The 25,822-nt window shown below is 42.4% G+C and overlaps 2 protein-coding genes across 2 annotated transcripts; one reads left to right on the top strand and one right to left on the bottom strand.

Moving 5' to 3' along the window:
* The first annotated feature begins 673 nt into the window (after positions 1–673).
* LOC124088859 (T-cell surface glycoprotein CD3 delta chain) lies at positions 674–7,364 on the top strand. The gene is made up of 5 exons (XM_046438655.2): positions 674–859; positions 3,155–3,370; positions 3,779–3,910; positions 4,177–4,220; positions 4,397–7,364. The coding sequence occupies exons 1-5, from the start codon at positions 805–807 to the stop codon at positions 4,460–4,462; spliced, it is 513 nt and encodes a 170-aa protein (XP_046294611.1). The 5' UTR covers positions 674–804; the 3' UTR covers positions 4,463–7,364.
* A 6,214-nt stretch (positions 7,365–13,578) lies between these two features.
* LOC124088856 (T-cell surface glycoprotein CD3 epsilon chain) lies at positions 13,579–25,046 on the bottom strand. Its single transcript, XM_046438650.2, has 9 exons — positions 24,793–25,046; positions 24,576–24,680; positions 21,814–21,834; positions 20,668–20,682; positions 17,744–17,761; positions 16,890–17,114; positions 15,984–16,151; positions 15,403–15,449; positions 13,579–14,435 (listed from the first exon to the last, which is right to left on the bottom strand). The coding sequence occupies exons 2-9, from the start codon at positions 24,622–24,624 to the stop codon at positions 14,379–14,381; spliced, it is 600 nt and encodes a 199-aa protein (XP_046294606.1). The 5' UTR covers positions 24,625–24,680; positions 24,793–25,046; the 3' UTR covers positions 13,579–14,378.
* Positions 25,047–25,822: the final 776 nt, after the last annotated feature.

Here is a 25,822-nt window from a genome sequence, read left to right on the forward strand (position 1 = left end):
TTGTAGAAGTATGGAGTTTCAGATCCCTACAGGTCACAAGGGGAAAAAGTACATTGTCTCCTGGGAAGGCTTAATTTTGCCAGGGAGTTGATTATATTGTTATTAATAACTTCCTCTTACGGAGCACATCTGATGTGGCAGACACTATACAAACACTTTTTTCAAATCCTTATAATGATACTGAGAATGAGGCTCTGGAGAATTCCATGCCTGGCTCTCGAAGTGGAGCTGGGATTCAAGTCTTTGGCTGGCGATGCTCTGAAGTCCAATTTCCCAGTGGCTAGAAGCTGTTCCATCTGGTGTCCCAGTCTGCCCAGGGAAGGGTCCTGAGAAATACCAGAAATGGGAGGAACCTAGCTGATAGGATTGTGCAATGGGGGTCATACCTTCTCTCAAGGGGCTGTGAGAGGTGGCAGTTTTTAACTAGTAAGTAAATGTAGTTAGGTTGTCAACAGGGACTGTGAAGTTCTCATTTTTCACCAATGACTCAGGAAAGGCTGTCCTAAATCTCCATTCACCTCCTAGAAGTCCAGGCAATCTTCTCCATATTCTCTACTTTGACTTCCGTCCCAACCCCAAGCTCCCTGCTCAGAGAAAGAACAATTTGCAACTGCTTCCTTCCTACCCCACCCCTGACCTACTCCTTTCATCAAAGGCAGAGAGCAGAGAGGCAGACATCTTACAGCTCCTCCCCAACTCTTTACTTTTTCCGCATACCCATGAATCATTTGGGGGAAGGTATCTTTCACTCTGGTTGGTAGTTCCTTGACCTGGCTCTATCTGCTGGGTGAATTCTACCAAAAAATGGAACTCAGCAGGTTTCTGTCCCATCTGATACTGGCTGCCATTCTCCATCAAGGTAAGTAAGGCTTCTCCAAGCAGGTGGCGGAAGGTCCCTGCAAAGGACATTACTACTGGGAGAGAGGTCCACTGGAAAGTGCTTCTCAATGTTGTTCCAATTCACCAGGCACCCTAGGTGTCAGGAGGGCAGGGTTGAGAGGTAGAAAAGAGGTGCTTAGCTTCAACTTACTCTAGCCAGGGCACATGTTGGCCCTGAATGTCTCTCTTTAAAGAGCTTAGGCCAGAGATCTGTAGGAAATTGTTCAGTATGTGTGTGCCTTAGTGGAACTATATGCACTCCTTCCAGTATTTTCAGGGCTCTTATTCATTTGTCCATCATTATGTGACCATCTGGAGTCATGTTCCAGGACTCAGGGGAATGCTTTAAGAGAAAAATTAATTTTAGGTTGAGAAAGCAGAAGGGCAGATTGGTGTGTGGAGATCATTACATGGTCAATAGTATACCAATACATCCCTGTTTGTTGTGGTGCAGGGGATTGAACCTAGAGGTGATCTAACAGAGCTACACCCATAGCCCTTTTTTTTTTTATTTTATTTTTTAGTTTTCGGCAGACACAACATCTTTGTTTTGTATGTGGTGCTGAGGATCGAACCTGGGCCACACGCATGCCAGGCGAGCGTGCTATTGCTTGAGCCACATCCCCAGCCCCCATAGCCCTTTTTTATTTTTATTTATCTTAACAGAGGATCCTGTTAAATTGTAGAAGCTGACCTTGAACTTGCTGTTCTTCTGTCTCAGTCTTCTAGCAGCTGGGATTACTGGTGTGCTTCACTGCACCCAGCTCTTGTCTTAAGTTCGTTTTAAAACAGAATCACAGCTGCTTAGGAAGGTGAAGTAGGAGAATTCCTTGAAGTAGGAGAATTTCAAAACCAGCCTGGGCAACATACTGAGACACTGTCTCAAAAAAAAGAAAAGAAAAGAAAAAAAAGTAAACTGAAATGGAGCTGGGGACGTAGCTTAGTGACAGAGCACTAGACTAGCATGTGTGAGGCCCTGGGTTTAATCTCCAGTACCACAAAACAAAAGAAAACAAAACAAGAGAACTCTGAAAATTCCATGTCCCAGAATCCTCTTACTCTCAGGAAAACTGGGTTAAATAGTCATCCTAGGGGCTGGGGTTGTGGCTCAAGTGGTAGCGCGCTGGCCTGGCATGTGCGAGGTACTGGGTTCAATCCTTAGCACCACATAAAAATAAATAAAGATATTGTGTCCACCTAAACAAAAAAATAAATAATTAAAAAAAAAATAAAATAAATAGTCATCCTAATTCACAGCAACCCTGGAACACCCAGCAATCCTGCTAGAAACAATTCCAAAGAAGACATGGCTCTAGGAAGTAAAGTACTTGATATACATATGTCTCCCTGAGTGTGCACACATGTACTCCTGACTTGCTTCAGATGCAGGAGAAATAACTATTTTCTAAGAATGTTTTTATATCCAAATCCCTGAATATGAAGCTCAGGGAGAACATAAGTTTCACTTTTCCCTGGGATGGGTATTATAGATTCCAGTGCCCTTGTGGAGATGCTCTCAGGCTGTCAAAGAAATTCAGTGGCTCTAGAAAGAATCTGGCCTCACCTCTGGCCTTAAACTCCCCACAAGATTTGTGTGTGAAGCCTCAATAATAAATTTGATAAATATATTTTTTCTGTCCTTCTTCTCATAAGCAAGTGTGAAACAACTGAAAATCTTTACATGGGATTTGCTCTCGTAAATCTGGATCGTTGGGCTGGTAGTTTATAGCAGCAACTCCCCACTCCAGCCATCATCTAAAGCCTGGGGAAGGCTTGAGGAGTGAGTGCCCCATTCCTCTGGTGGATATTGGGGAAGAGACAAGGGGGAGGAAAGAGGATGAGTCGTTGAAATGGTAGTGTTATAGGGGATTGATTGGGGAGTAGAATTAGAAGACTTCTAGTAGAATAATTGCAGACCTCTCCAACCTGGGAACATTCTTGAGCCTTTCCAAGTTTCCTGGGAACTGCAGCAGTCTATTCTTCCCTCCTTCTTCTAATCAGTGGTCTGAATGCATTTTCAGGAAGGTTCTTGGATCAACCCAGCTTCACGGCTTCTTCTTTTGCCCCAAGTCCCTCAGGGCCTGCTCTCTGCTTCTACTACGGCTTCATAACCTTCCTGACTGCAGTTCACTTCCTGAACTCTTTCTCTTATCACTTCTGCCTCTCTCATTAGAAACCATGACTATCCTGTACTCCCAAAGTGATCCTCAGCAGAATAGGGGTCTGGTGTAGACCAAACAGCTGTCTCTGATTATGGTATTTTTCTTTCCCTTAGTGAGCCCCTCGAGTCTGAGCCCCTCTGTGGAGGAAATTGAGGACAAGGTGTTTTTGCGTTGCAATTCCAGTGTCGTGTGGCTAGAAGGCACAGTGGGAACAGAGTTAGCAGTCAATAAAAATCTGGACTTGGGAAAACGCATCCTGGACCCACGAGGAACGTATATGTGTGAAGGGATTGACAAGAAGAAGTCCACTCTGCAAATATATTATCGAAGTATGTGCCTCCTGGACCCATTGGATTGGAATGGCGGGCCTCTGAAATGAAACAATCTGTTCTCTAAATAAACTGGGGTTACTCTTGTAATGTCATGAGTCAAATCTGGAGGTCTTCAGAGAGGGAGAGAGAGCTTGATCCAGCAAGGCAGAGTGGTAGGGACCTTGTTACCACAGGCTTGGTTGGCAGAGGGATTTAGCCCATTACCTAGTTTAAGGTTCCATCAAGCCGAGATTACTTCTTGGGTCTCTTTGGGAATTCCTTGGGATAGGGGAGAGAAGGATATAGCAAGGCCATCAGTAGGATCTTAATGAAGTTTGGGTCTTAGTATGAGAGATCCTACGGCTGCCACAGGAGGCAGATATGGTTCCCTGATCTTGGAAACTCTCTACTCCTCCTCTTCCCCAGTGTGCCAGAACTGTGTGGAGCTGCACCCAGGCACCCTGGCTGGCATCATCATTGCTGACATTGTTGCCACTCTGCTCCTTGCTTTGGGAGTCTACTGCTTTACAGGCCATGAGACTGGAAGGCTCTCTGGAGGTTAGTAGAGAAACAGAGAATATAAATCAACAAACTCATGCTCCTTCTGAAGAATGGGGCTGGTGGTAGATTTGGTCTCATCTGGGGGTCATTCTTGCCATGTTCTACCACTGGATATTGAAAAAACTTGTGCACCCATATTGCTCATGTAGACTTTTGAGGGCATGGGAGGGTATGACCAGCTGCAGACCCCTCTGTAGCTTTCATGGGTATCATTAGCCCTTCCCCCCTCACCCCTAATGATACTCCTTCCCTTGTTCTTCTAGCTGTGGACACTCAAACTCTACTGAGGAACGAGCAGCTCTATCAGGTGAGCCCTGAGAGGAGGGAGACAAGATTAGGAGGAGGAGTGAGTGGGAATGGAGAAGCTGACACTATGTGTCATGTGCATTTGTGGAGCGTTCTAGAAGGAAGCCATCATTGAGGGTGTCGGAGAGGGCAGAAGAACTTTGACCCTGTCTCACTGTCTCCCTTTTCACCTCTTAGCCTCTCCGAGATCATGATGATGGTCAGTACAGCCGTCTTGGAGGAAACTGGGCTTCAAACAAGTGACCCTGAGACCCAGTGGCTTCTAGAAGCATCACTATCAACTGTGCCTTCTCTCTTTGCTCAGCCAATAAAGATGTCCCCTTTAACCCAGCAGGTGCCTGCACTTTTCAAGGCTCTGGGGCAGGGGATGGGAGTTGTCCTGACTTGGCTGGGATTTGGCCCTCCCTGCCTCCCTTCATCTTTTCCCTTCCTCTGTCACACATGGACACTGTGAGAGGCCATCTCCCACCCTGGAACCCATCTTGTTGCTAGTCCAGTGGGCTTCCAGGGTGAAGGGGTCTGTCCTACCATCCTCCTCTGCCACTTGTTGACTCCAGTCCCTTATCACAAGCCTGTCACACTTTTAGCTGCCTCACCACGGATGAGGGCTGGCTGCTGTGTTTAGGAGCCAGTCACAAAGAAGTTTCCATTATGTCACAAGTGGGGGTGGCAGAGACATCAAGGGACTCATTTTTCTCCAAAACTCACAGAGTGTTGTGTGTGACAAAGTCCCAGTGCTACTAAGGGTCTGACCTTGGCTTTAGGACCCTGTTGAATAGTAGCCTAGGTTCCTTCAGTCCCCCTTTTCCTAGCATACCTATCTTTCCTTCCTCAAGACCTATCTTTACTTGCAGACATTCATTTCATCAGAGACAGAATAAAGTTTAAATGTACACATGCTTCATTCACAGGCATGTTTTTTTCCTAGCTTTTAAATTCCAGCCACTATAATTCTCCCTAGGTCCTCCTTTCCCATTGAACTCCTCTACTGTGGGCATCCCTTCCTCGGCCTGTATTTCTCCTACACTTTGGATCCTTTTCATGCCCTGCATGCTTCCTTATACCTTGCTTTCCTCAAATTTGCTTATATCCCACATCCACCAGTTCTCAACACTGGCTACATGTTGGAATCTCTGAGGGAGTTAAAAAAATATGGATGCCTGGATGCCACCTTCTAAATTTACAGATCTGGGTTGCAGATGGGCCCTAGGACTTAAAAAATTAAGTTGGGGTTGTGGCTTAGTGGTAGAGCACTTGCCTAGCATGTGTGAGGCACTGGGTTCCATCCTCAGCTTCACATAAAAAGAAACACATATATAAAAAAGAAATACATAAAATAAAGGTACTAAAAATTTTTAATTGCTACATAATAATTGTAAAATTTGGGGGATATTGCACGATGTTTCAATGCATGTATACAGTGCATACTGATCAGATGAGGGTAACTGGTTTACTTATTGCCTCAAACATTTGTCGTTTCTTTGTGTTATGAATATTTTAAAAATCCTATTAGCTATTTTAAAATATATAATTAAGTATTTGTCAATCCTAGTTATCCTACTATGCTATAGGACATTAGAAATGATTCCTCCTATCCAACTGCACCCATTAACCATTCTTGCTCCATACCTGCCCCCACTGCCACATGGGCCCCAGGTGTTTTAAAGCTACCTACAGTGATTCTGATGTGAAACTGAGGTTTAGAAACACTTCCCTCCATCTGAGCTTTTTGGAAAATTGTGTCCCTTCTGGGCTTTCTCTTTCTCTCCTCTCTCTCTCTCTCTCTTTTTGTGTGTGTCCCTCTCTCTTTCTTTTAAACAACAGGAAACAAGAATAAATTGTCCATGGGGCTGTGGCTGTGGCTCAGTGGTAACGCACTTACTTGGCATGTGTGAGGCACTGGGTTCGATTCTCAGCACCACATATAAATAAATAAAATAAAGGTAATCGGCAACTAAAAAAAAAGAATAAATTGTCCATACTTCAAATATGAAATGCATATTTGTGTGTGTGTGTGCTGCGTATTCAACCCAGGGCCTCATATATGGTAAGAATGAGCTCTATCACTGATCAATTTTGCAAGTTTTCAAGTACATACTTATATATGTACTTGTGAAATATCAACAATCAAGATAATGAAAAATATTCGGCACCCTGAGAAGATCCTTCTCCTCATTTCTCTTTCCCCAGGCACCACTGATCTGCTTTCAGTCACTGTAGTTTTCATTTTTCTAGAGTTTTATATAACTGAAATAATATATGTACCATTTTTGTCTGGCTTCTTACACTCAGCATAATTGTTTAGAGAACCATGCATTTTGTTGCATGCATTAATAGTTCATTCCTTTTTATTGTTCAAGGGTACTCACTGTGTGGATATACCACGGTTTGTTTATCTTTGTACCTATTGATGGTTTTTTAGTTGTTTATTGGTTTAGGCTATGCAAATAAAGCTGCTATGAACTCTCAGATGCTAGTCAATATGCAAAATATATGCTTTTTTTGTATAAATGACGGGGATATTCTTTTTCTTTTTGGTACCATGATTGAACTCAGGGGTACTCGACCACTTAGCCACATTCCCAGCCCTTTTTGTATTTTATTTAGAGACAGAGTCTAACTGAATTGCTTAGCACCTCACTTTTGGTGAGGATGGCTTTGAACTCACAATCCTCCTGCCTCAGCCTCCTGAGCAGCTGGGATTACAGGGGTGCACCACCCTGCCCAGCGGGGACATTCTTTTTTAAAGAAAGTTGTTTTGACTGCTCTAGATTCTCAGCTCTTGCATTTGAATTGGCTTTTCAATTACTACAAAAATGCCTATCTGGATTTTGATCAGGATTGCATTGAATTTACAGATTGATTTGGGGAAAGTCAACATCCTAACAATATTGAGTCTTCTAATCCATATTCATGTCTTTTGTCAAGATTTATTCCTATTTTATATTTTTCATGCTGTTGTATGTGGTATTTTAAAAATTTAAATTTCTAATTGTTCATTGCTAGTGTTTAGAACTAAATTGATTTTTGTGTATTGATCTTGGACCTTGAATACTTGCAAAGCTCACTCATTAATTCTAGTTGCTTTTCCTATGGATTCTTTTCCAATGACTTTGTCATCTGTTAATAAAGATGGTCGAACTTTTCCCTTTGTGACTGCATGTGATTTATGTCTGTGTCTTAGCTTACTGTGTTTGCTACACACTCCAGTAACATTGGAACAGAGGTGGAGAGGAAGACATCCTTGCCTTGTTGACCAACTTAGTGGAAAGCAGTGTCCTTCATCATTAAGCATGTTAGCTTAAGGTTTTTCTGAGATATCCTTTAACAGACTGAGGAAGTTTTTTTTCTCTCTTTCTACTTTTCTGAGAATTTTTATCAAAAAATAGATGTGAGAGGGGGCTGGGGTTGTGGCTCAGTGGTAGGGTGCTCACCTGGCACATGTGAGGCCCTGGGTTCAATCCTCAGTACCACATAAAAATAAATAAAGGTATTGTGTCCAACAACAACTAAAAAATAAATATTTTAATAAAAAACAAACAAACAAACAAACAAAAAACCACACATGGGATATTGTCAAGTGTGGCTAATGCGGCCATAGGATAATTATATGATTTTACTTTTTTAGTCTGTTCATATGATAAATTAAACCAATCTTGCTTTCCTGAAAAAGTTCTTCTTGGTCATTATGTATTAATCTTGCTTATATTATTGAATTAAATTTGCTAAAGTTGTGATAAGAAATTTTGTTAAGCTCCTGGGACCAGCTGGGTACCGTGGCATGTGTCTGTAATCCCAGCAATTCAGGAGGATGTGGTAGGATGATAGTGAGTTCAAGGCTAGCCTCAGCAATTTAGCAAAGCCCTAAGAAATTTAATGAGACTCTGTATCAGAATACAAATTAAAAAGGGCTGGGACTGGGCAGCTTGGTGATAAGAGTGCCATAGAGTCAGTCCCTGGTATTGTGGGGCGAGGAGGGAGGGAAGATTTGGGATTGCCTGGTGGTTTCCTCTTGCCAGCTCCTCTTTCCTGCTCGAAGACTCTATATACTGCCTGGGCCAAAGGCAGCAGAGCTGAGCCTCTGAGAGAAAGAGAGCTGATTTCCTGGTGTAAGCATTTTGATGAGGAGATAAGACGGTTTTCCCATTTTGGTAATGGAGAATGTTCACCACATTTGCATTTGCTTCACTTCTTGGATACAGATTGCACCAAGATAATGTGAGAATTGGTGAAGATCGAGAGGGAAAATGCAAACTTCACCTATAGCCAGATTGACAGCATATTTTTTCAGAATTAAGACTCAACACTGGGTTCCTTCCTAGTTAAACCATGAAAGCCTACTTGGAAGCAGCAGGGGAGCACAGCCATCTGCACACTTGGACACGAAAGATTATCTTCCATTAGAGAGGTCTCCCTCTTCAGCCAAACCATCGCAAGTGGTGAGAAGGGATCCTTTCCACTTGAACTCATCCAGATGAATCAAACTAGTCCTTTGGAGCAAGAAAAGGAGCTGCACCAGGATAGCTAGGTCACCATCTTCTGCCCACACCACTACTGAGCACCGCCCTCCAGGACTACCACTGCCTGCAGGTTATGCCCTATATGATGGCACCTGGAGTCGGAGCTCTGATCCTTCCCAGGTGCCACTCATGGAGCAGTGTGAATTGGTGTGCAGCTGTGTCTACCCAGAAGATGTAACTCCTTTAATGTGCACCAAAATTCCTTTATGGGCTAGTGCTGACCCAGGCCATCCTGTTCCCAGATCAAGGCAGGGATTGCACGTCCTTCTTTGGTCACCCTGGTAAGTCTAGTTTTCATGAAACAGTGATCAGCTTAACTCAAATGCTGCTGACTGGCAAAGAAAAAAACATGGAAGGAGGATCTGTATTCACGAGGGATTTTGGTCTGTGGTTTTCTTATGTCTTTGGTTTAGATCTCAGGGTATATTAGGGTTCTCCAAAGAACAGGCAACCACATATATTCATCTCTTATTGGTTCTGTTTCCCTGGAGAAGTTGGGTGATGTATTTGTAGAGTCTGGCATGTCCACAATCTGCAGGGTATGCTGGCAGGCTGGAGATCCAGGAAAGAGTTGATGGCCTAGCTGTCCAAAGAGAGACTAGAGGCAGAATCCGCTCTTCTTTAGAGGACCTCAGTCTGTTTTCTCCAAAGGCTTTTGACCAATTGGATGAGGTCCATTTATATTGTGGAGGGCCATTCTGCTTTAGTCAAAATTTGCTGATTTGAATTGTCATAGCAACATCCAGATATGTATTTTTTCTTTTTTTCCTCCATTTCTTTTTATTGGTGCATTATTATAATCCTGTTGGGATTTGTTGTAACATATTCGAACGTGCATACAATATACAATATAACAACATAATTTGGCCAGTGTCACTCTCTAGCACTTACCCCTCCCTCCCCATCTTCCCCTTTCTCTACTGATCTCCCTTTAATTTTCATTAGCTCCACCCCATCTTTCTTTTCTTTTTTTCTCTCTAGCTTCCACATATGAGGAAACATGTGACTCTTAACCTTCTGAATTTGACTTATTTCACTTAACATAATGATCTCTAGTTCCATCTGTTTGCCTGCAAATGACACAATTTCATTTTTTTCTTTATTGCTGAATAAAACTCCATTGTGTGTATATCTTCCATTTTTAAAAAATTTTTTTAATATTTATTTTTTAGTTTTCGGCAGACACAATATCTTTGTTGGTATGTGGTGCTGAGGATCGAACCCCGGCCTCACTCATGCCAGACGAGCGCACTACCGCTTGAGCCACATCCCCAGCCCTTCCATTTTCTTTATCCATTCATTCATTGATGAACATCTAGGCTGGTTCCGTAGTTGGCTATTGTGAATTGTGCTGCTATAAACATTGGTATGCATTGATCACTGTAATATGATGACTTTAATTCTTCAGGATAAATACTGAGAAGTGGTATAGCTGGATCCTATGGTAGAGAAACTTTTGAGGAACCCCCATATGATTTCCTTAGTAATTGAACAAATTTACAATCTCAACAATGTAAAAATGTTCCTTTTTTCCCACACCCTCTCCAGCACTTATTATTATTTGTATTCTTCTTTTTTAATATATATATTTTAGTTGTTGTTGGACCTTTATTTACTTATATGCGATACTGAGAATTGAACCCAGTGCCCCACACATGCTAGGCAAGCACTCTACCACTGAACCCCAACCCCAACCCTTATTATTTGTAATCTTGATGGCTGCCACTCTGACTGGTGTGAGATGAAATCTCAGTGTAGTTTTGATTTGCATTTCCTTAATTGCTAATGATGTTGAACATTTTTTCATATATTTGTTGGCCATTTGTATTTCTTCTTTTGAGAAACTATTTAATTCATTTATTAATTGAGTTATTTGATTTTTGGGGTAAAGTTTTTTGAATTCTTTATATATTCTAGACATTAATCCTCTGTCAGAAGAGTAGCTAGCAAAGATTTTCTGCCATTCTGCAGGTTTTCTCTTCACATTCTTAATTGTTTCCTATGTTGGGCAGAAACTTTTCAATTAGATGCCCTCTCATTTATAGACACTTGGCATTATTCCCTGAGCTTTGGGGGGTCCTATTGAGAAAGTTATTGCCTACACTCAAGTATATTTGATCAAATATCTGGGCACTGTGGCCTGCCCAAGTTGACATATAAAATCAACTAGACTAATCAATACAAGTAAGTCTGGTTTCCATAGGATAAGTCTTCAATTTTCTGCCTGAGTTTGCATAGAATTGGTATTATTTTTTCCTTAAAGTTTTGATAGATTTCTCTAGAGAACCATTTGGACTGGGGATTTTCTTTTTGAAAAGGTTTTTAACTACAAATTCAACTTATTTAATAAATAAAGGGCTATTCAGGATCTATTTCATCTTCAATGAGCTTTCTCAAGGAGTGTATCCTTTCCATCTAAGTTGTTTAATTTATTGGCATAAAATTGTTCATAACTGTATGGCCTGGATGTTGTATCACCCCCTCCCCCTGCAATTTGTTGAAGTCCTGAGCACTGGGGTGATAGTATTAGGAGGTGGGACCTTTGGAAGGTGAGCAGGTCATGAACATGATTATTGGCCTTATGGAAGAAACTCTAGAGAGATCACTTGCTTCTTTTGTCATGTGAGCACACAGTTTTTCCTAACCTCCCTTGAATTATGAGGTCATAGCAGTTATTTCTAGTGCTGTGTGAGACCCTGTCTCTAATTCTTTCAAGTGGTTCTTGGACCTCTTGCAGTTTCCTCTCTGGCGTATATTGATCACTATTCAGCTGAAGACTGCAGGGGTCCTCTTCAGATCTCTGGTGTCCTTATTAAGAATTTTCTTCTCTTACACTCTCTCCTGCAAACTCTCCTCCAAGACTGCTTGGCCTCCCATCTTCCTTGCCTGCCCTCAGGGAGATCTCTGGGCTCTCCTTAGGTACTTCCTCCTTGAGCCACACAGATGGAAATTATTTGTAGACCATAAACTGGAGCAATCCTAGGATTCACCGTGCTTCCCATTTCTCAGGAATCATTGTCCACAGTTGCCTGATGTCCGATGTCTTTAAAATTGTTTTAACTTTTTTTTTTTTGTCTCATGTTTTAATTGTTTAGGCAGAAGGGTAAATTCAATTCTTGTTACTCCATCTTGGCCAGTGTCAGAAATTGATCTTCTCTCTTTTTAATCTTTCCTTTATTCTCCATTACCCCTCTCCACTGTGCCCACCTTTACTGTAATCCTACTGCAATCTGTGGTTCTTCTAAAAAGTATAACCCTCCTACTTTCTGCATCCCTGGCATCCTGCTTATCTTCCTCACCTTTATCCTGTCTCTGCCCCAAGTAGGAACCCTGCTCTCTATTTTAATTCCACGTTCAACCTGTCCATCTATTTTTCCAAGGACATTTGACAGGATGGAGAGCAGTTCTTAGATCGCAGTCAGTAGGGTAGATGTTGAGACCATTGTAGTTGGATAACCCTGGCTACTGATTCCAGCCCTGCCCTTCACTAACTGTGACTTGAGCAAAAGACCTAACTTCTCTGAGCCTCACTATCCTCATTTGTAAAGCAAGAGCAACACATCTATCTTGTGGAGTCATTCTAAAGATTAAATCAGATTACAGCTGTGAAGAAGGGCCAAGCACAGTTTCTGGAGCATAGTAAATGTTCAATAAGTGTGAGCTATTATTATTGTCTTTATCATGCTGAGCTATGTCTTCCCTTGACTGTGCATAATCAAATATACCTGGGACAACACCTGCCATCCCTGGGCCAGCCTACTGATCAACAGTTAGCGATGGGCAAGGTCACTGAGGCTCTGAGCTTAAGTGCTGATGCTTACAGGAAAAGAAGTGACCCTTCATCAGGGGCCAACAATCAGAATCTGTAGCCACAGCCCAAGGCTGAGCATGTGCAGGATGCTCACGCTTTTGTGCTATTCACAAAAGGTAATTTTAGCTGTGGTCACACTTGTAATTAGCTCTTTGGTCAAGGGAGATTTCTGAGTGCAGAGAGAGCACGCTGGTTTGAGCTGGACTAGCACAGTTTGCTCATGCTCTGGCTTCCTCTCTCAGCAAGCTGACTGTGAGTCAGGGGAGACTGAGAACGAAGCCTTCCCACACTGGCCTGGGCCCCCGGCTGCTGCACCCCCCCATGCCAGTGCAGCCCACATCCTGTGTGGCTTACCCGCAGCAGCGCTTCTAGCTGCAGGCAGCTGCCTCTAGAGCAGGAGGGAGGGGTACCTCCTTCCTCCACTGCCCCCAGCCCAGCTCAGCAGCTCTTCCTGGCAGCTTGCAGAAACCTGTGTCCCATCCCCAAGGCCCCCCTTATACCTCCACTGTTCATTTCTGTTACCTGGATCTACCTTTTTATGGACTTTTTTTTTTAATTTAACCCAGGGGCGCCTAACCACTGAGCCACATCCCCAGTCTTTTTAAATATTTTATTTAGACACAGGGTCTCACTGAGTTGCTTAGGGCCTCGCTAAGTTGCCGAGGCTGACTTTGAACTCATGATCTTCCTGCCTCAGCCTCCCGAGCTGCTGGGATTACTTCTATCTTGTCCATTTTATGACCTGATTTCTCCATCAGGGACCCATCAGTCACTCTCTGCCACCTTTGGCGTTTTCCTCCAAGAGGAATTAAACTTTCTGTATCTGCACCTCCCCATCTCTGCCTCTATTTCCCTCTTTAAAGAGAGCTTCAGATAATACCTCTACCAGCCGGAAAAACAGGTAGTACTTGCAGTAGTAAATGGAATATTAAATGTGAGTACTAACTGGAACCAAAGGTGGGGAACACCTGAGTTATCTTGTGAAGCAAGGTAGCCTCTGAGGACATGCCAGAAAAGAGAGACAGCAATTCTTTCAGCCAAACACACTTTATTTGTTTTCTCTGTCAGTAGAGAGGAGCTTACATGCATTCATGGAGTTGCGAATGATCATCCAGTAGCCTGCAGTAAGAACCAGGGAAGGGGGCTCAGGGCTGACTCTGGGCCAGGATCTGTGAATGGGACAGGGCTTCTGCCAACATTTACCCAGTCCCCCACAAAGAAGGCTGCAGAGAGAGAGAGCTGGGAAAATGGAAAGTTAAATGAAATTGTTAGTAATGAGGGAACATTTTTTTTTTTGGTACTGGGAATTGAACCCAGAGGCACTTAAATACTGAGCCACATCCCCAGCCCTTTTATATATTTTATTTAAAGACAAGGTCTCACTGAGTTGTTTAGGGCCTCACTAAGTTGCTGAGGCTAGCTCCGAACTTGAGATCCTCCTGCCTCAGCCTCCCAAGCCACTGTGATTACAGAATGAGGGACAATTTATATGCAGAGAAAGGAGGGATTTGAAGGCAGAAATATCTGTGTGGGGGAAGGGAATAATTGGCCGGGAGTGAATCACAGAAATAAATATCCTGACAGGCAGGCTGGGTGTAAGGGGTTGAATAGCCATGATGTTTCAAAGGACAATGAAGCAGAAAAATCCTAGAACTGGGCGGCAGGTAGAGATGGCAGGAAGGAACGAGCCAAAGACAATTCTGCAGGATGTTGTGAGTTCACCGTGAGACTGAAGAACAATTCTCTTGTAGGGTCCAAAACTTGTCCAGGGAACAAGGAATTGCAGGGTGCCTAGGGAGAGGCAGACGTAGGCGATCCTCCAGAGCTGTCAGATTCCTCTCTGATTCAGGCCAGAATACAGGTCCCGCTGGCCTTTCCGGATGGGCTGTGGGTAGAACAGAGAGGGGTGGCTAGAGGGGTGGAGGAAGTAGCTCATGGGGGAGAATGGCTCTGGAGATCTAGCTGTAGTGCAGTAGAAAGATGCTGTGCTTCGAGTCAGGAGGCACCTGGGAATTCCAAGTTGGTCCTTACAGGTAGTAGACTTGCATGGATTCTGTACTTCTGTGAGCCTCAACTTTCCTATTTTAAAAATGGGAGTCTAAAGACTCACCTCTCAGGTGAGAGAGAGAGAGAGAGAGAGAGAGAGAGAGAGAGAGAGAAATACTGGGTTTTGAACCTAGGCCCTTTCTTATGCTAGGCAAGTGCTCAGGGCTTTTGTCAGGATTAAATGAAGTCACTCATGGGAAAGTAAATATCACATGCTTGGCTGGTGCTCAATAAATATTTGTAGAATGAGTCCAAGTGTGACAATAAAAATATGTGATAACTATTAGTGCACACCCACCAACCAATGAGAACAATTCTGGTGGTCCTCCCCTATGCCAGGCATTAGCTGCTTAGTCACCAGGTCAAGAGGCAGAGGGATGGGCTGTGATGTCTGAGAGTGTATGTGTGGGTGCGATGGCAGGAGGCTTGGGGCTACTTACCAATGAAACCATTATCATATTTCAATAACTGATTGACTACATTAGTATATGCTAGTGCAACATCAGTCCTGAATTTATCATATTAGACCTCACATACGTGATGTTCCACAGCTATATCCCAGCCAATGAATGAACCAGAGAGAGAGGTATATTCCCACCTTCATGGGTGTGGAAGCCACACAACCTCTTAGTCTGTTCTGCCATGAAAGAGGCAGAAGTGGTCCCATGGTGAGTTGTCCTAGGAACCCTGAGTGAGGGCCTTCAAAGTATCTGGCAGGTGAGAGAGGGACAGTCCTACCTGTTCCCTCCCCCTAGAAGGGCATGCTCTTCCTCCCCACCTCTCCCTGTCCACTCCATCCCTGTTACCTCATAGTCCGGGTTGGGAACAGGTGGTGGCCTCTCCTTCTTTTGTCCTACAGAGGAGGGAAGGGAGAAGTATTCATTTCCAGGGGGAACCCCAATGTTGCAGTGCTGAGTGCCCCAGTGAGACCCAGCTCAAGGTTGACAGTCCCCTTTGTCTCTCCTCCACAATCTCCCATTTTCCATCCAGTGCCCTTTTCATTTTCTTTCTTCAATCCCATCCCTAAGGACCCCCACACTGTTCTTATCATTTTGTGACTTTCCTTAGCCCAAGTCCTCCCATCATTTCTTTCCATGGAGGAACAGAAAGGAAAAGGCAGGAACACCCCAAAGTCTCTCTTCTCACAGCCTGGGGGGTGGGATCTGATTACTGCAGAGCACTGATAAGCATTTGAGGAAGCCCTTCATTTTCCTAAGTGGGGTCACACTTTTCTAGGGTGGGAAGGAGAGGAGTGGTCTTGGAGAAGGAGACTTTGGTAGAACAGTAAATGTTCTAAGGAAGCAGTTTCAACTTTCCTGGGGACTTGCCCACCCTGTCCCAGGCTGGACGCCACCTTGATGGGAATGTTCTCTGACACAGCTCTTACCCCTGGGCCTGCCACCAGCGCCTGCTCCACGTGTCACAGGTTTGGACTTGGCCTTTCTATTCTTGCTCCAGTAATAAACCAGCATCAGCAAGCCCAGAGTGACAATGATGTCGACTACGATGACTGTGGCCACAGCCGTCAGATCCACCTCTACGCAGTTCTCACACACTACAGGGACCAGGGGCAGAGAGAAGAGAAATGACAGAGAAGGGAAGATATCAGGGCACTGGAAAAGGGGGAGGAACAGATGAAGGTGATTTTCCCCTCAATACTCACACACTTGCCACAGGCCCTTCCCTTCAATATGTTTATAACAACGATAACAATTAGCAAGCTATAGTTCAACGGTCTTGGGTTCAAGTCCTAGCTTCATTACTCACTAGTTATGGGAATTGTGCAATGTATTTTTGACTCACAAAATCTCTGTTTCTTCATCTACGAAATGGTAATAAAGTAGTACTTAACTCATATGGCTTTTGAGAAGAATACATGGAAAAAAAATCCCTGGCAAGTTCAGTGCTTGAAATTTTATAAACACTTGATAAATGTTAGCTCTCCTTGTGATTTCATTATTATACTCTAGTTTAGACGGTTTAAAAACAGTGGCTATGGCTTCCTTTGCAAGTCCCTCTAAAGAATGTATCTCTGGATAAAGCATCAGATAAACTCATATTGTAATTCTGGGTGTGACATAATCCAAATGACCCAAGCCTGTCCCTTGGGAAGTTGCTATTTTAGAACAAGAGCTGACTGAGATTATCCAAACAGCCCCAAATTGTGTTTTAATCTGTTCTAGAAAATACTGATGCTGTGTGGCCTTGGACACTCCCAGGGTTGAGTATACAAGGAAGCCCTGGGACATCAGAGGACTGTGAGTTGGGTTGGAGAAGTCATGGAGAATGTTACCTCTAGCTCTCAGGTACAGAAAATGGATATTCTCTTTTTGTCTTGGGGTTGTGTAGCAGGCGTAATAACCACTGTTATCCATTTCTGAAAAATTCTTCAGTATCAGTTGTTCGTCATTTTCGCCTTCTAGTTTTTTGTCATTTCTTTCCCAATTTATTGTGCCCTGCAGAGCTTTTGGAGGGCATGTCAGCATCACATCAGTTCCCGAGATGGAGACTTTGTATTCTGAGGAATGAGAGAAAAGAGAAAGGAAATTGGAGGGAGAAACCAGAAAAATTCTCCAAAGGTCAAACTAATGACAAAAGAATCAATAAAATTCATATCCTGGTTTTACCCGCTACTGGCTAGAGAGTGTGTGAGGAAGGGACCACCCTCTGAAAGCTGGCTTCAGTTATAGGCAGGAACACTGGAACTTGGGGAGGGAAGGATGGAAGTAAAGAAAACCCCACAAAGGTCCCTATTTGAAACTTTTCTAAAATGGGAGTTCGGCACATAATGTTGAGGGGCCCTCAGTTCTTTTGTTTTTTGGTTGTATACATAATATATTCATACAATTTGTGTCTTAATACATGTATTTTGGATAGTAATGATCATCACATTCCACCATCATTAATTACCCCATGTCCCCTCCCTTCCCCTCCCACCCCTCTGCCCTTTCTAGAGTTCGTCTATTCCTCCCATGCTCGGGCTCCCTATCCCACTATGAATCAGCCTCCTTATATCAAAGAAAACATCCAGCGTTTGGTTTTTTGGCGGGCCTTCAGTTTTTGAGGCTAATCTTTCTTGATTACTTTCTTTACAATCCACCAAACTGCATCTTCAGACAAAGCATAATTAAAGGACCATAAACTCACGTATCTGTGTTAGGTCATCTGCAAATAGAAAAAAAAGAAAGATTAGAAAGAAAAAGTCCTGGTTTAAGTTTAATTTTTTTTTTTTTTTTTGTACTGGCAATTGAACCCAGGGGTGTTCTCAGTGAGCCACACTCCCAGTCCTTTTTATTTTTTACTCTGAGACAGGGTCTCCCTAAGTTGTTAAGGCTGGTTTTGAATTTGTGATCCTCCTGCCTCAGTCTCCTGAATTACAGGCGTGTTCCACCATGCCCAGCTTAAGTTTAAATTTGAGGTAAAATTTTTCTAATGGGTCTAAACACTTTCCCTATCAGTCCCCAGAGAGGGGAGCCCCAGTCTTGAAAATGATGTGTGCACTTAGCCTCTGAGATACACTTATTGACATGACTCACGTACAGCAAATTGCAAGTGTGGCAGCATGTGCTCCTAGGCCCAGGACTGCAACTCAGAAAGTCTAAAAACTTCAGGTTTATCTTCTTGCATTAGCTAGATTATCTTTCAGATAAATATCAAAGGATCTTCTCAGAGATAAAAAAAAAATCTTTCACATATTTGGGTCACTGATTCTTGGCCTTACCTATGTCTCTTTATTTAGGAATTCACCCCCCCCCTTTTTTTTTGCAGTACTGAGGATGGAACCCAGGGCCTTGCTCATGCTAGTCAAGTGCTCTATCATTGAGCTGCAGCCCCAACCCCAGAAATTTTTTTCCTTTTTTTTGTACTGGGAATTAAACCTAGGGCGCTTAACCATGGAGCCACATCCCCAGCCCTTTTTTATATTTTACTTAGAGATAGGGTCTTGTTGAGTCACTTAGGATCTTGCTAAGTTACTGAAGCTGGCTTTGAACTCATGATCTTCCTGTCTCAGCCTCCAGAGCCACTGGGATTATAAGGATGTGCCTCTGTGCCCAGCCAGAAATTCTTTCTTATAACTAACAAAGTCTTTTGTAATAGAAATCAAATACCTTTCTTTTTATTCCATGTACTTTTCTCTGTTATTGCCTTTAAATGATGTGAATCACTCTACACATTTTAAGGAAATTATTCTCCCAATAAAAAGTGGCTTTATATTATCTCAGAGACACTGTGGTAATGGATAAAGAGCACTGGACTCTGAGACATAAATCTTGTGTCTGTATCTCAGATCTGCCCTACTCTATGTGTGCAATGGAAGTCATTTAACATCTCTGAACCTCAGTTTCTTCATCAGGGAAATCTCCATTTGTAAGAATTAAATGGATTCTGGGGTCTGAGGTTGTAGCTCAGTGGTAGAGCGCTTGCCTGGCACATATAAGGCACTGGGTTTGATCCTCAGCACCACATAAAAATAAACAAATAAAATGAATGTATTGTGTCCATCTACAACTAAAAAAATTTTTTTAAAACTTACAAAAAAAGAAAAATGTTAGTTTCTTTTCTCCTTTCTTTCTTGGGGTCCTGATACCATAGAGAACAGAATTGAGCTTTGACTCTGCCACCCAGATAGTCATTTGGCTGTGACTGTACACAACATAAACAAATCCTTCTCCATCTGGTGATAAATTGGAAGTTGAATATAATGACAATAGATGGTATTATTTTGATTTAATAATTTTTCAGCACTTATTTTTTTAGAAATATTATGTGAATCAGAAATCGCAAATAAGTTAAAAGTAAATAGACAGTATGCTTGGCTTGGTAGGTTTGTTTGAAAAACAAATGTAAAAAAAATTGCTTACAACCCTTATTCGCACAAATTCAGTAGCAGAGCTTAGATTTACATGTGCTCATACAAGGGCCTAGATGTGTCTATGTCTACAAATAGGTATGTTCACAAAGATTGTAAACACATGCATGGTATTTCATAATGGTTAAGAAAATGAACTTCAGTATCTTATAAATTTACACTTATGCCTTATGATTGGGCTATCTATCCATTTTCTAAGTCTTTGTTTTCTTATCTGTAGAGTAGGAATGTTAGAAGAACTGAATGAGGAAATCTGGGTAAGATATTTAGGGCAATATCTAGAACACACATATCTAATACCCTTTAATGCTTATTATCTAGATTCAGTGTGCTTTCTATATAATAATAGCTAAAATTCACATACTGCCTTCTATAGGTCAGGTAATGTCTAAGAATTCAAAAGAATTACTCTTTCAACAGTTATAATAACATAAAATGGGTATCATTATTATTTCCATTTTATACATGATGATGTACAAAGAGAAGTTAACTGTTCAGACATATAGCAACTAGGGAGTTGGACCAGGATTCAAACATGGCCATCCAGCTTCAGAGTTAGACCTTTAACCTCACACTGTATGCCCTTCTCTCTTCTGCCTAAAGTCTCTCTCTTCTTCAAAATACCAGTTCATCCTTTAAAACTCAGCTCAAGAATTGCCACCCCCAGGGAGCCTTCTTCAATTACATTCTGCAGAGTTGACCATTCCTCTCTTTATACTTCATTTTACTCTGTATCTACCCATATCATGGCATACAACACACTTTAATATCATTTTTTGGTCTTTCATACAAGACAGGTGGATCCCCGAGGAGAAGGAATTAGCAAAGCATTTATATTTTTGTTCATTTACTCATTCAAAAAATATTCACTGAGCACCTTCTGTGGACTAGACATTGGACCAGGTAAACAAACTCATGGATAAATTTTTGTACAAAAATCCATGGATGCTCCAACCCACGCCCAGATGTGTGTTTTTCTGTAGCAGTAAGTTCAGGGACGGATGTATACATGCATAGCTATTATAGTCCAGCATGACAGCTAGCAACAAAGACAGGCATATCTCATACAGATCCCATTGAAAGGTGATTGTATTTTTCCTGCTACTGGTTCTGGTTCTCACTATTTACTACTGAGAGTGTTCTCTATGACCATGTTGTTTCACATTTGAAAAGAGGTTGTACAGAAGGAAAATGCCCTTACCATTTTCTTCATCATCTGAAAAAGAAATGATAAAAAACCATGAGTGACATTCCTATCAGCAACTAAGATAAGCCCTGACCTCAAGGGTTAGGACTCTTCCCTCAATTGTCAGAAAGCAAAGGATCTTCAAGTCTCTCAGCTACATATCACAAGCTGTCTTGGATCTTACTTCTACCTTAAATACCTAATGGCCATTTGTAAAAATAACTGCCAAGGACACCACAAGTCAGGCAGCCCAGTGGAAAGTAGACTGGCACAATTTCTGCTTTTGAACATAGTAGCTGTTCCCTCAGTTTGGAGGAGCTATTGAATAGACTTTTCCAGTATTGGGACACTATGGACTCTATTGCTGTGGTTGAGAAAGTAAGTCCAGGCCCGGTTCACTTGTATGCATGTGCACACAAAGACACACCTGGCACACACATTCAGAGTATTCAGATGTGATTCTGAATGTGCAGCAAAATGCTGCCCTGAGGTTGATCCAGGCAACCATGAGCATGCATTCTGGCCAGCCACACATTCTTTACAAAATTGCACATCAAATAGGAGAGGCTAGCAAAAGAAAACTGTTGGTACTTTCAACTTATTTTAACAGTCTCAATTCTTTTTTGGAATCAAGACTGGCTTCTTACTATAATCTCTGATTCCCTATTCTGGGCTAGCTTCATCAGGAAAAGGCAAAAGAGAATAGTAGAAAACCCTTTCACTGGTCTCTGAGGAAGCTCTGTGGGAGGCCAAGAGGAAGCTCTCCACTCACAAATACAGTTGGTTTCTGAGAATATGATGTTAGATGATTTTGTCATTATATGAATGTCATAGAGTGTCACACAAACCTTGATGGTATAGCTACTATACATTTTAGGTTATAAAGTGTAGCTTATTGCTTGTAGGCTACAAACCAGTATAGCATGTTACTCTATTGAATACTATAGGCAGCTACAACACAGTGGTATTTGTGTATCTAAACACATCTAAACAGAAAATGTATAGCAAAAATACTAGGTGATAGGGAATTTTCAGAGTCATTACAATCTTATGGGGCCACTATTGTATATACTGTTAGTTGTTGACTGAAACATTGTTTGTCAGCACACGATTGTACTAAGAATCCTGGATTGATTTCATAGTGAAGAGAGCATATCTTACCTTCCTGCCCCCAAGCACCAACTGGAAAATAAATAGTTAAAAAAAAAGAGTTAGAAAATATTGTGAGTGCATGCAATTCCAAATAATTATATTAATTATATAATTATATTAATGACCATCTAAAGTTCTTTCCAGCCACTGTATGATCTCAGTGGCTTCTACACTTTAGAAAAGTGCCTTTTACTGCTGGGGATTGATCCAGTCAATTTGGGAAGAAAGAGAAAGGAACCGTCCAGCATTAAACATGACAACACAATATTCAACAAACAGAAGTTAGAATAAGTTGGGGCTGCTTTTTGTCTGACAAGAGAAATAGCAAAAGAATTTTGCAACTAAGCCTCCATTTTGAAACTGGTCTCAGACTGTGGAAAAAAAAATGAGCTTTTGTTTGGCTACAAACGTCGGGATTCTTGTTCCATTTCTGGCTTCTGCTTGTTGGATGGCTCAGTTTTTCCATTTGTTTTCTGCTAGAGACAAGTGGAAATATTTGAAACCCCAGTCACTCATAACCTAGAGCCTATGCGTTAAAGAGCCTGATCACATTTCCTCTGGACTCTCCCAAATCACTTAAGCATGACTTAGATTCATTACAGTGACCAGTTTCCCTGGCTCTGCCTGAGAGTTTTCTGTTCACCAATAGCCTCTATGTTGGGTGAGATACTCTTTAATCCCCAGAGAATAACAGGTACTTAGTTAGATAGGTTGCCTTTGCTAAAAAGTACTGACTTTTCACTTGGGCCTACAGATGCCCTATGGGTAACTAAAAGTTACCTTCATTTAGTATCCAGTAGTTTTTTTTGTTGTTTGTTTGTTTTTTGGTACTAGGGACTGAACTCAGGGGCACTCGACCACTGAGCTACATCCCTAACCCTATTTTTTATTTTATTTAGGGTCTCACTGAATTGCTTAGTGTCTTGTTTTGCTGAGGCTGACTTTGAACTTGTGATCCTCCTACCTCAGCCTCGTGAGCTGCTAGCATTACAGGCATGTGCCACTGTGCCCAGCTCCAGTTTTATTTATTAACTTAAACTTTTGTGTTAGAATCCTGCTCAATTTTGCACATAGGTATGTTAATCATTTAAGGAGTGTTCATCTCAAGCTGGCATTCTGTCCCCTTCAAGACTGAAGACACCACAATAAAGGTAAGTAAGGTATTTTTAAGATTTTCAGGGACATTCAACTGCTGGCTTTTAAAAAGCTCCTGTTCCAGACCCCCTGGAGCAATGCGTAGAAGTCTCCAGTCATTCTCCTAGACATTCCAGGAATAGTGAAAAATTGAAGGCAGATAATTTCCTGATGAGACCATCCCCCTACCCTGAAGCAAGAGCAATCATCTCCTGGGAGCTGAATTGTCCCCACCAGGATCCAGGTCTGATAAACATCCTGTGAAGCAAAGGGAGATTGTCTCTTCAAGAGACAAGGACTTCCCTGGAGCCACCTTGTAGAACCAGAACTGAGATAATAATCAACCAGGACACAGTTTAACCAAGATTATTTAGTTCTGCATACTACTTGTCCACTGCCTCAGTTTTTCTTCTGTTTAAACCTAACACATCAGTATCCCAAAGACAGGACTGGGAAGCTTGATCTCATTTGCCTTCCCAATATGGCCATCTTGATTACAGTTCCTTTTCTGCTTTTCGTCATTACTTTTTCCATTTGGTTTTTGGGGCAGGTGGCCAGATCTGATTTGTTGGGACCCCCAGAGTTGGGCCTATGGCCCAGCAGTCCGGTAACAAGAGCATTTTGGGCACATTCTCATAATGCCCACATTCTCAGTCTCCATTCCAGGCCTCTTGAAATAGAAGCTGCAATTTAACAGGGTTCCCAGGTGATTTTTGTGTTCAAGCTTAAGAAAACAACCCAAGATGAAGCAGGAAGTGAAGACACCATGGCTGTGGCTCTGAGTTAGGAGCCCCAGCTGAGACAGTATTTCCTAGGCTTATGAAATAAAACTATCAGGAGCCATTTTGCCTCATGCAATGCGGCCATTCTGAGCACAGGCCTTGTGGACAGATAGTCCCGATTTCTTGGATCCGCTTCTGCAATTACTAACAGTATGGTTTTAAATGTTATTTAACTTCTTTGAGTATTAATTTCTTCATAAAATAGAGGGTATAACATCTTTCCTCCAAGGTGGAGGTAAGGATTAAATCAGTTAATGCATGTAATGGAGTTTTCTTTGTATAGTACAGACACTCAATAAATGGCAACTTTTTTTGTATTATTTATCTCATGAGATATGCAAATGCTCTCGGTTATTTATCAATTCATGTCCTGCCTTGTTTCAAAAAAGACTAAACTAATTGAAAGCTCTTGGGCATCCAAAAAGGACTGAAAATTGTGAGGTGTTTGTTTCAAAGGTACTAAATTTGTTCTACTATGTGCAGAGTTTAGGTTTAACTGTCTGATTTCCCCAAAACAAAGGCTGGGGCTTAGCTCTTCTAATGTCTTGTGTTAGTTCTTAAGGGCTTAGTAAGAACTGGGGTGGGCTTCTTCTTGGTGGCAGAGAGACCTTTTTGCTCTCAATTGATATGATCTTGTCAACTGCTTCTCCCTGGCTATTCCCTGAATGATGCCCTAGGCACCTGCACATTTCTTTTGTTTGCTTCCGACCTCAATCCCCAACCCTAACCGATAGCACAGTCCCTTACATCTTCTGGTAAATGAGGCTCTTTGGTATGACTGGGCTGCACGAGTAAGTCTCTGAGGCTTCCAGTGGACTGGAGAAACACCACCCTTCTTTATTCCAATCTACTTACCTGATAGGAGGCAGAGTCCCAGAACTCCCCAGAGAGTGCTTGACTGCATCCTTCTCTCACTGGACACTCACTCTACTGAGACGGTGAAGAGTCAGCTTATTACTTCTGAAAAGGAAACCAGAGGATGTCTTCAAAACATCTGCTGGATATAAGGGCCCTAGAGTCATTGTTCTCAATGCCAGGATGAAAAAGGGAGGCACTATATGAGGAGACTCACCATTTTCTGAAGCAAGCACCTGAGGCTGAGAGGGGAGGCGGGCTTCTGAACACCACACAGGAAGTGCAGAGGGGCCTCTGGGTCTGTGGTTCTACGTCACTTGGAAATGTTGGAGGCAGAGGCCTCCACCTGGACTGGCCGAGGAAAGCTGGGCCTCATAGACTTCTCCTAAGGTTGTGCAAGAGGACTTGAGACAAATCCTGAAGGAGCTGTGAGAAACCCTGCCATTTAGTTGCCTGGGCCATGTGTGGAGTACCTCCACATTCAGGGCGCCTTTCTCAGATATCCGCCCCACCCACCCACCAACTGTTACAGGAAGAGAGAGAAGCACCGAACATTTGCTTTCTTTATGGTGTCCCTGGCATGGAGTTGCAGGATGGAGCCATCCATTATAACAAGAGCTTTCGGCTTGAAAATACATGTTGGTGTGAAATCATGATAAACCCTGTTTCCCTGTGTTACCTTTACAACAATAAAACATAATACTCAATATTAGAAAGAGTAAAGAGTAGCAGCCTCAAAATCTGCTTGTCTAAGTGTGAGTTGTTTACTATGTCCTGGCACTATGCTCAGGGCTTTACTGATACATCTCATTTAATCCTCAAAATGACCCTCCAGCTGGGTGCAGTGGCACACATCTGTAACCCCAGTGATTCGGGAGGCTGAAACAGGAGGATTGCAAGTTTGAGGCTAGCCTGGGAAACTTAGCAAGACCCTCAGGAACTTAGTGAGAACTTGTCTCAAATCAAAAAGGGCTGAGGATGTACTCAGTGATAAAGTGCCCATGCATTCAATCCCTAGCACCAAGAACAAAAACCCTCCAAGGAAGGTATTATTATTATTATTAGGCACTGGAGACTGAACTCAGGGGCACTCAAAACACTGAGTCACATCCCCAACCCTATTTTTGTATTTTATTTAGAGACAGGGTCTCACTGAGTTGCTTAGCACCTTACCATTGCTGAGGCTGGCTTTTGAACTTGTGATGCTCCTGCCTCAGCCTCCTGAGTGGCTGGGATTACAGGCATGT

The sequence above is a fragment of the Marmota monax genome, unplaced genomic scaffold (assembly GCF_021218885.2).
Source record: "Marmota monax isolate L192 unplaced genomic scaffold, Marmota_monax_Labrador192_F-V1.1 WCK01_AAM20220418_F8-fsc00081, whole genome shotgun sequence".
NCBI lineage: Eukaryota > Metazoa > Chordata > Mammalia > Rodentia > Sciuridae > Marmota > Marmota monax.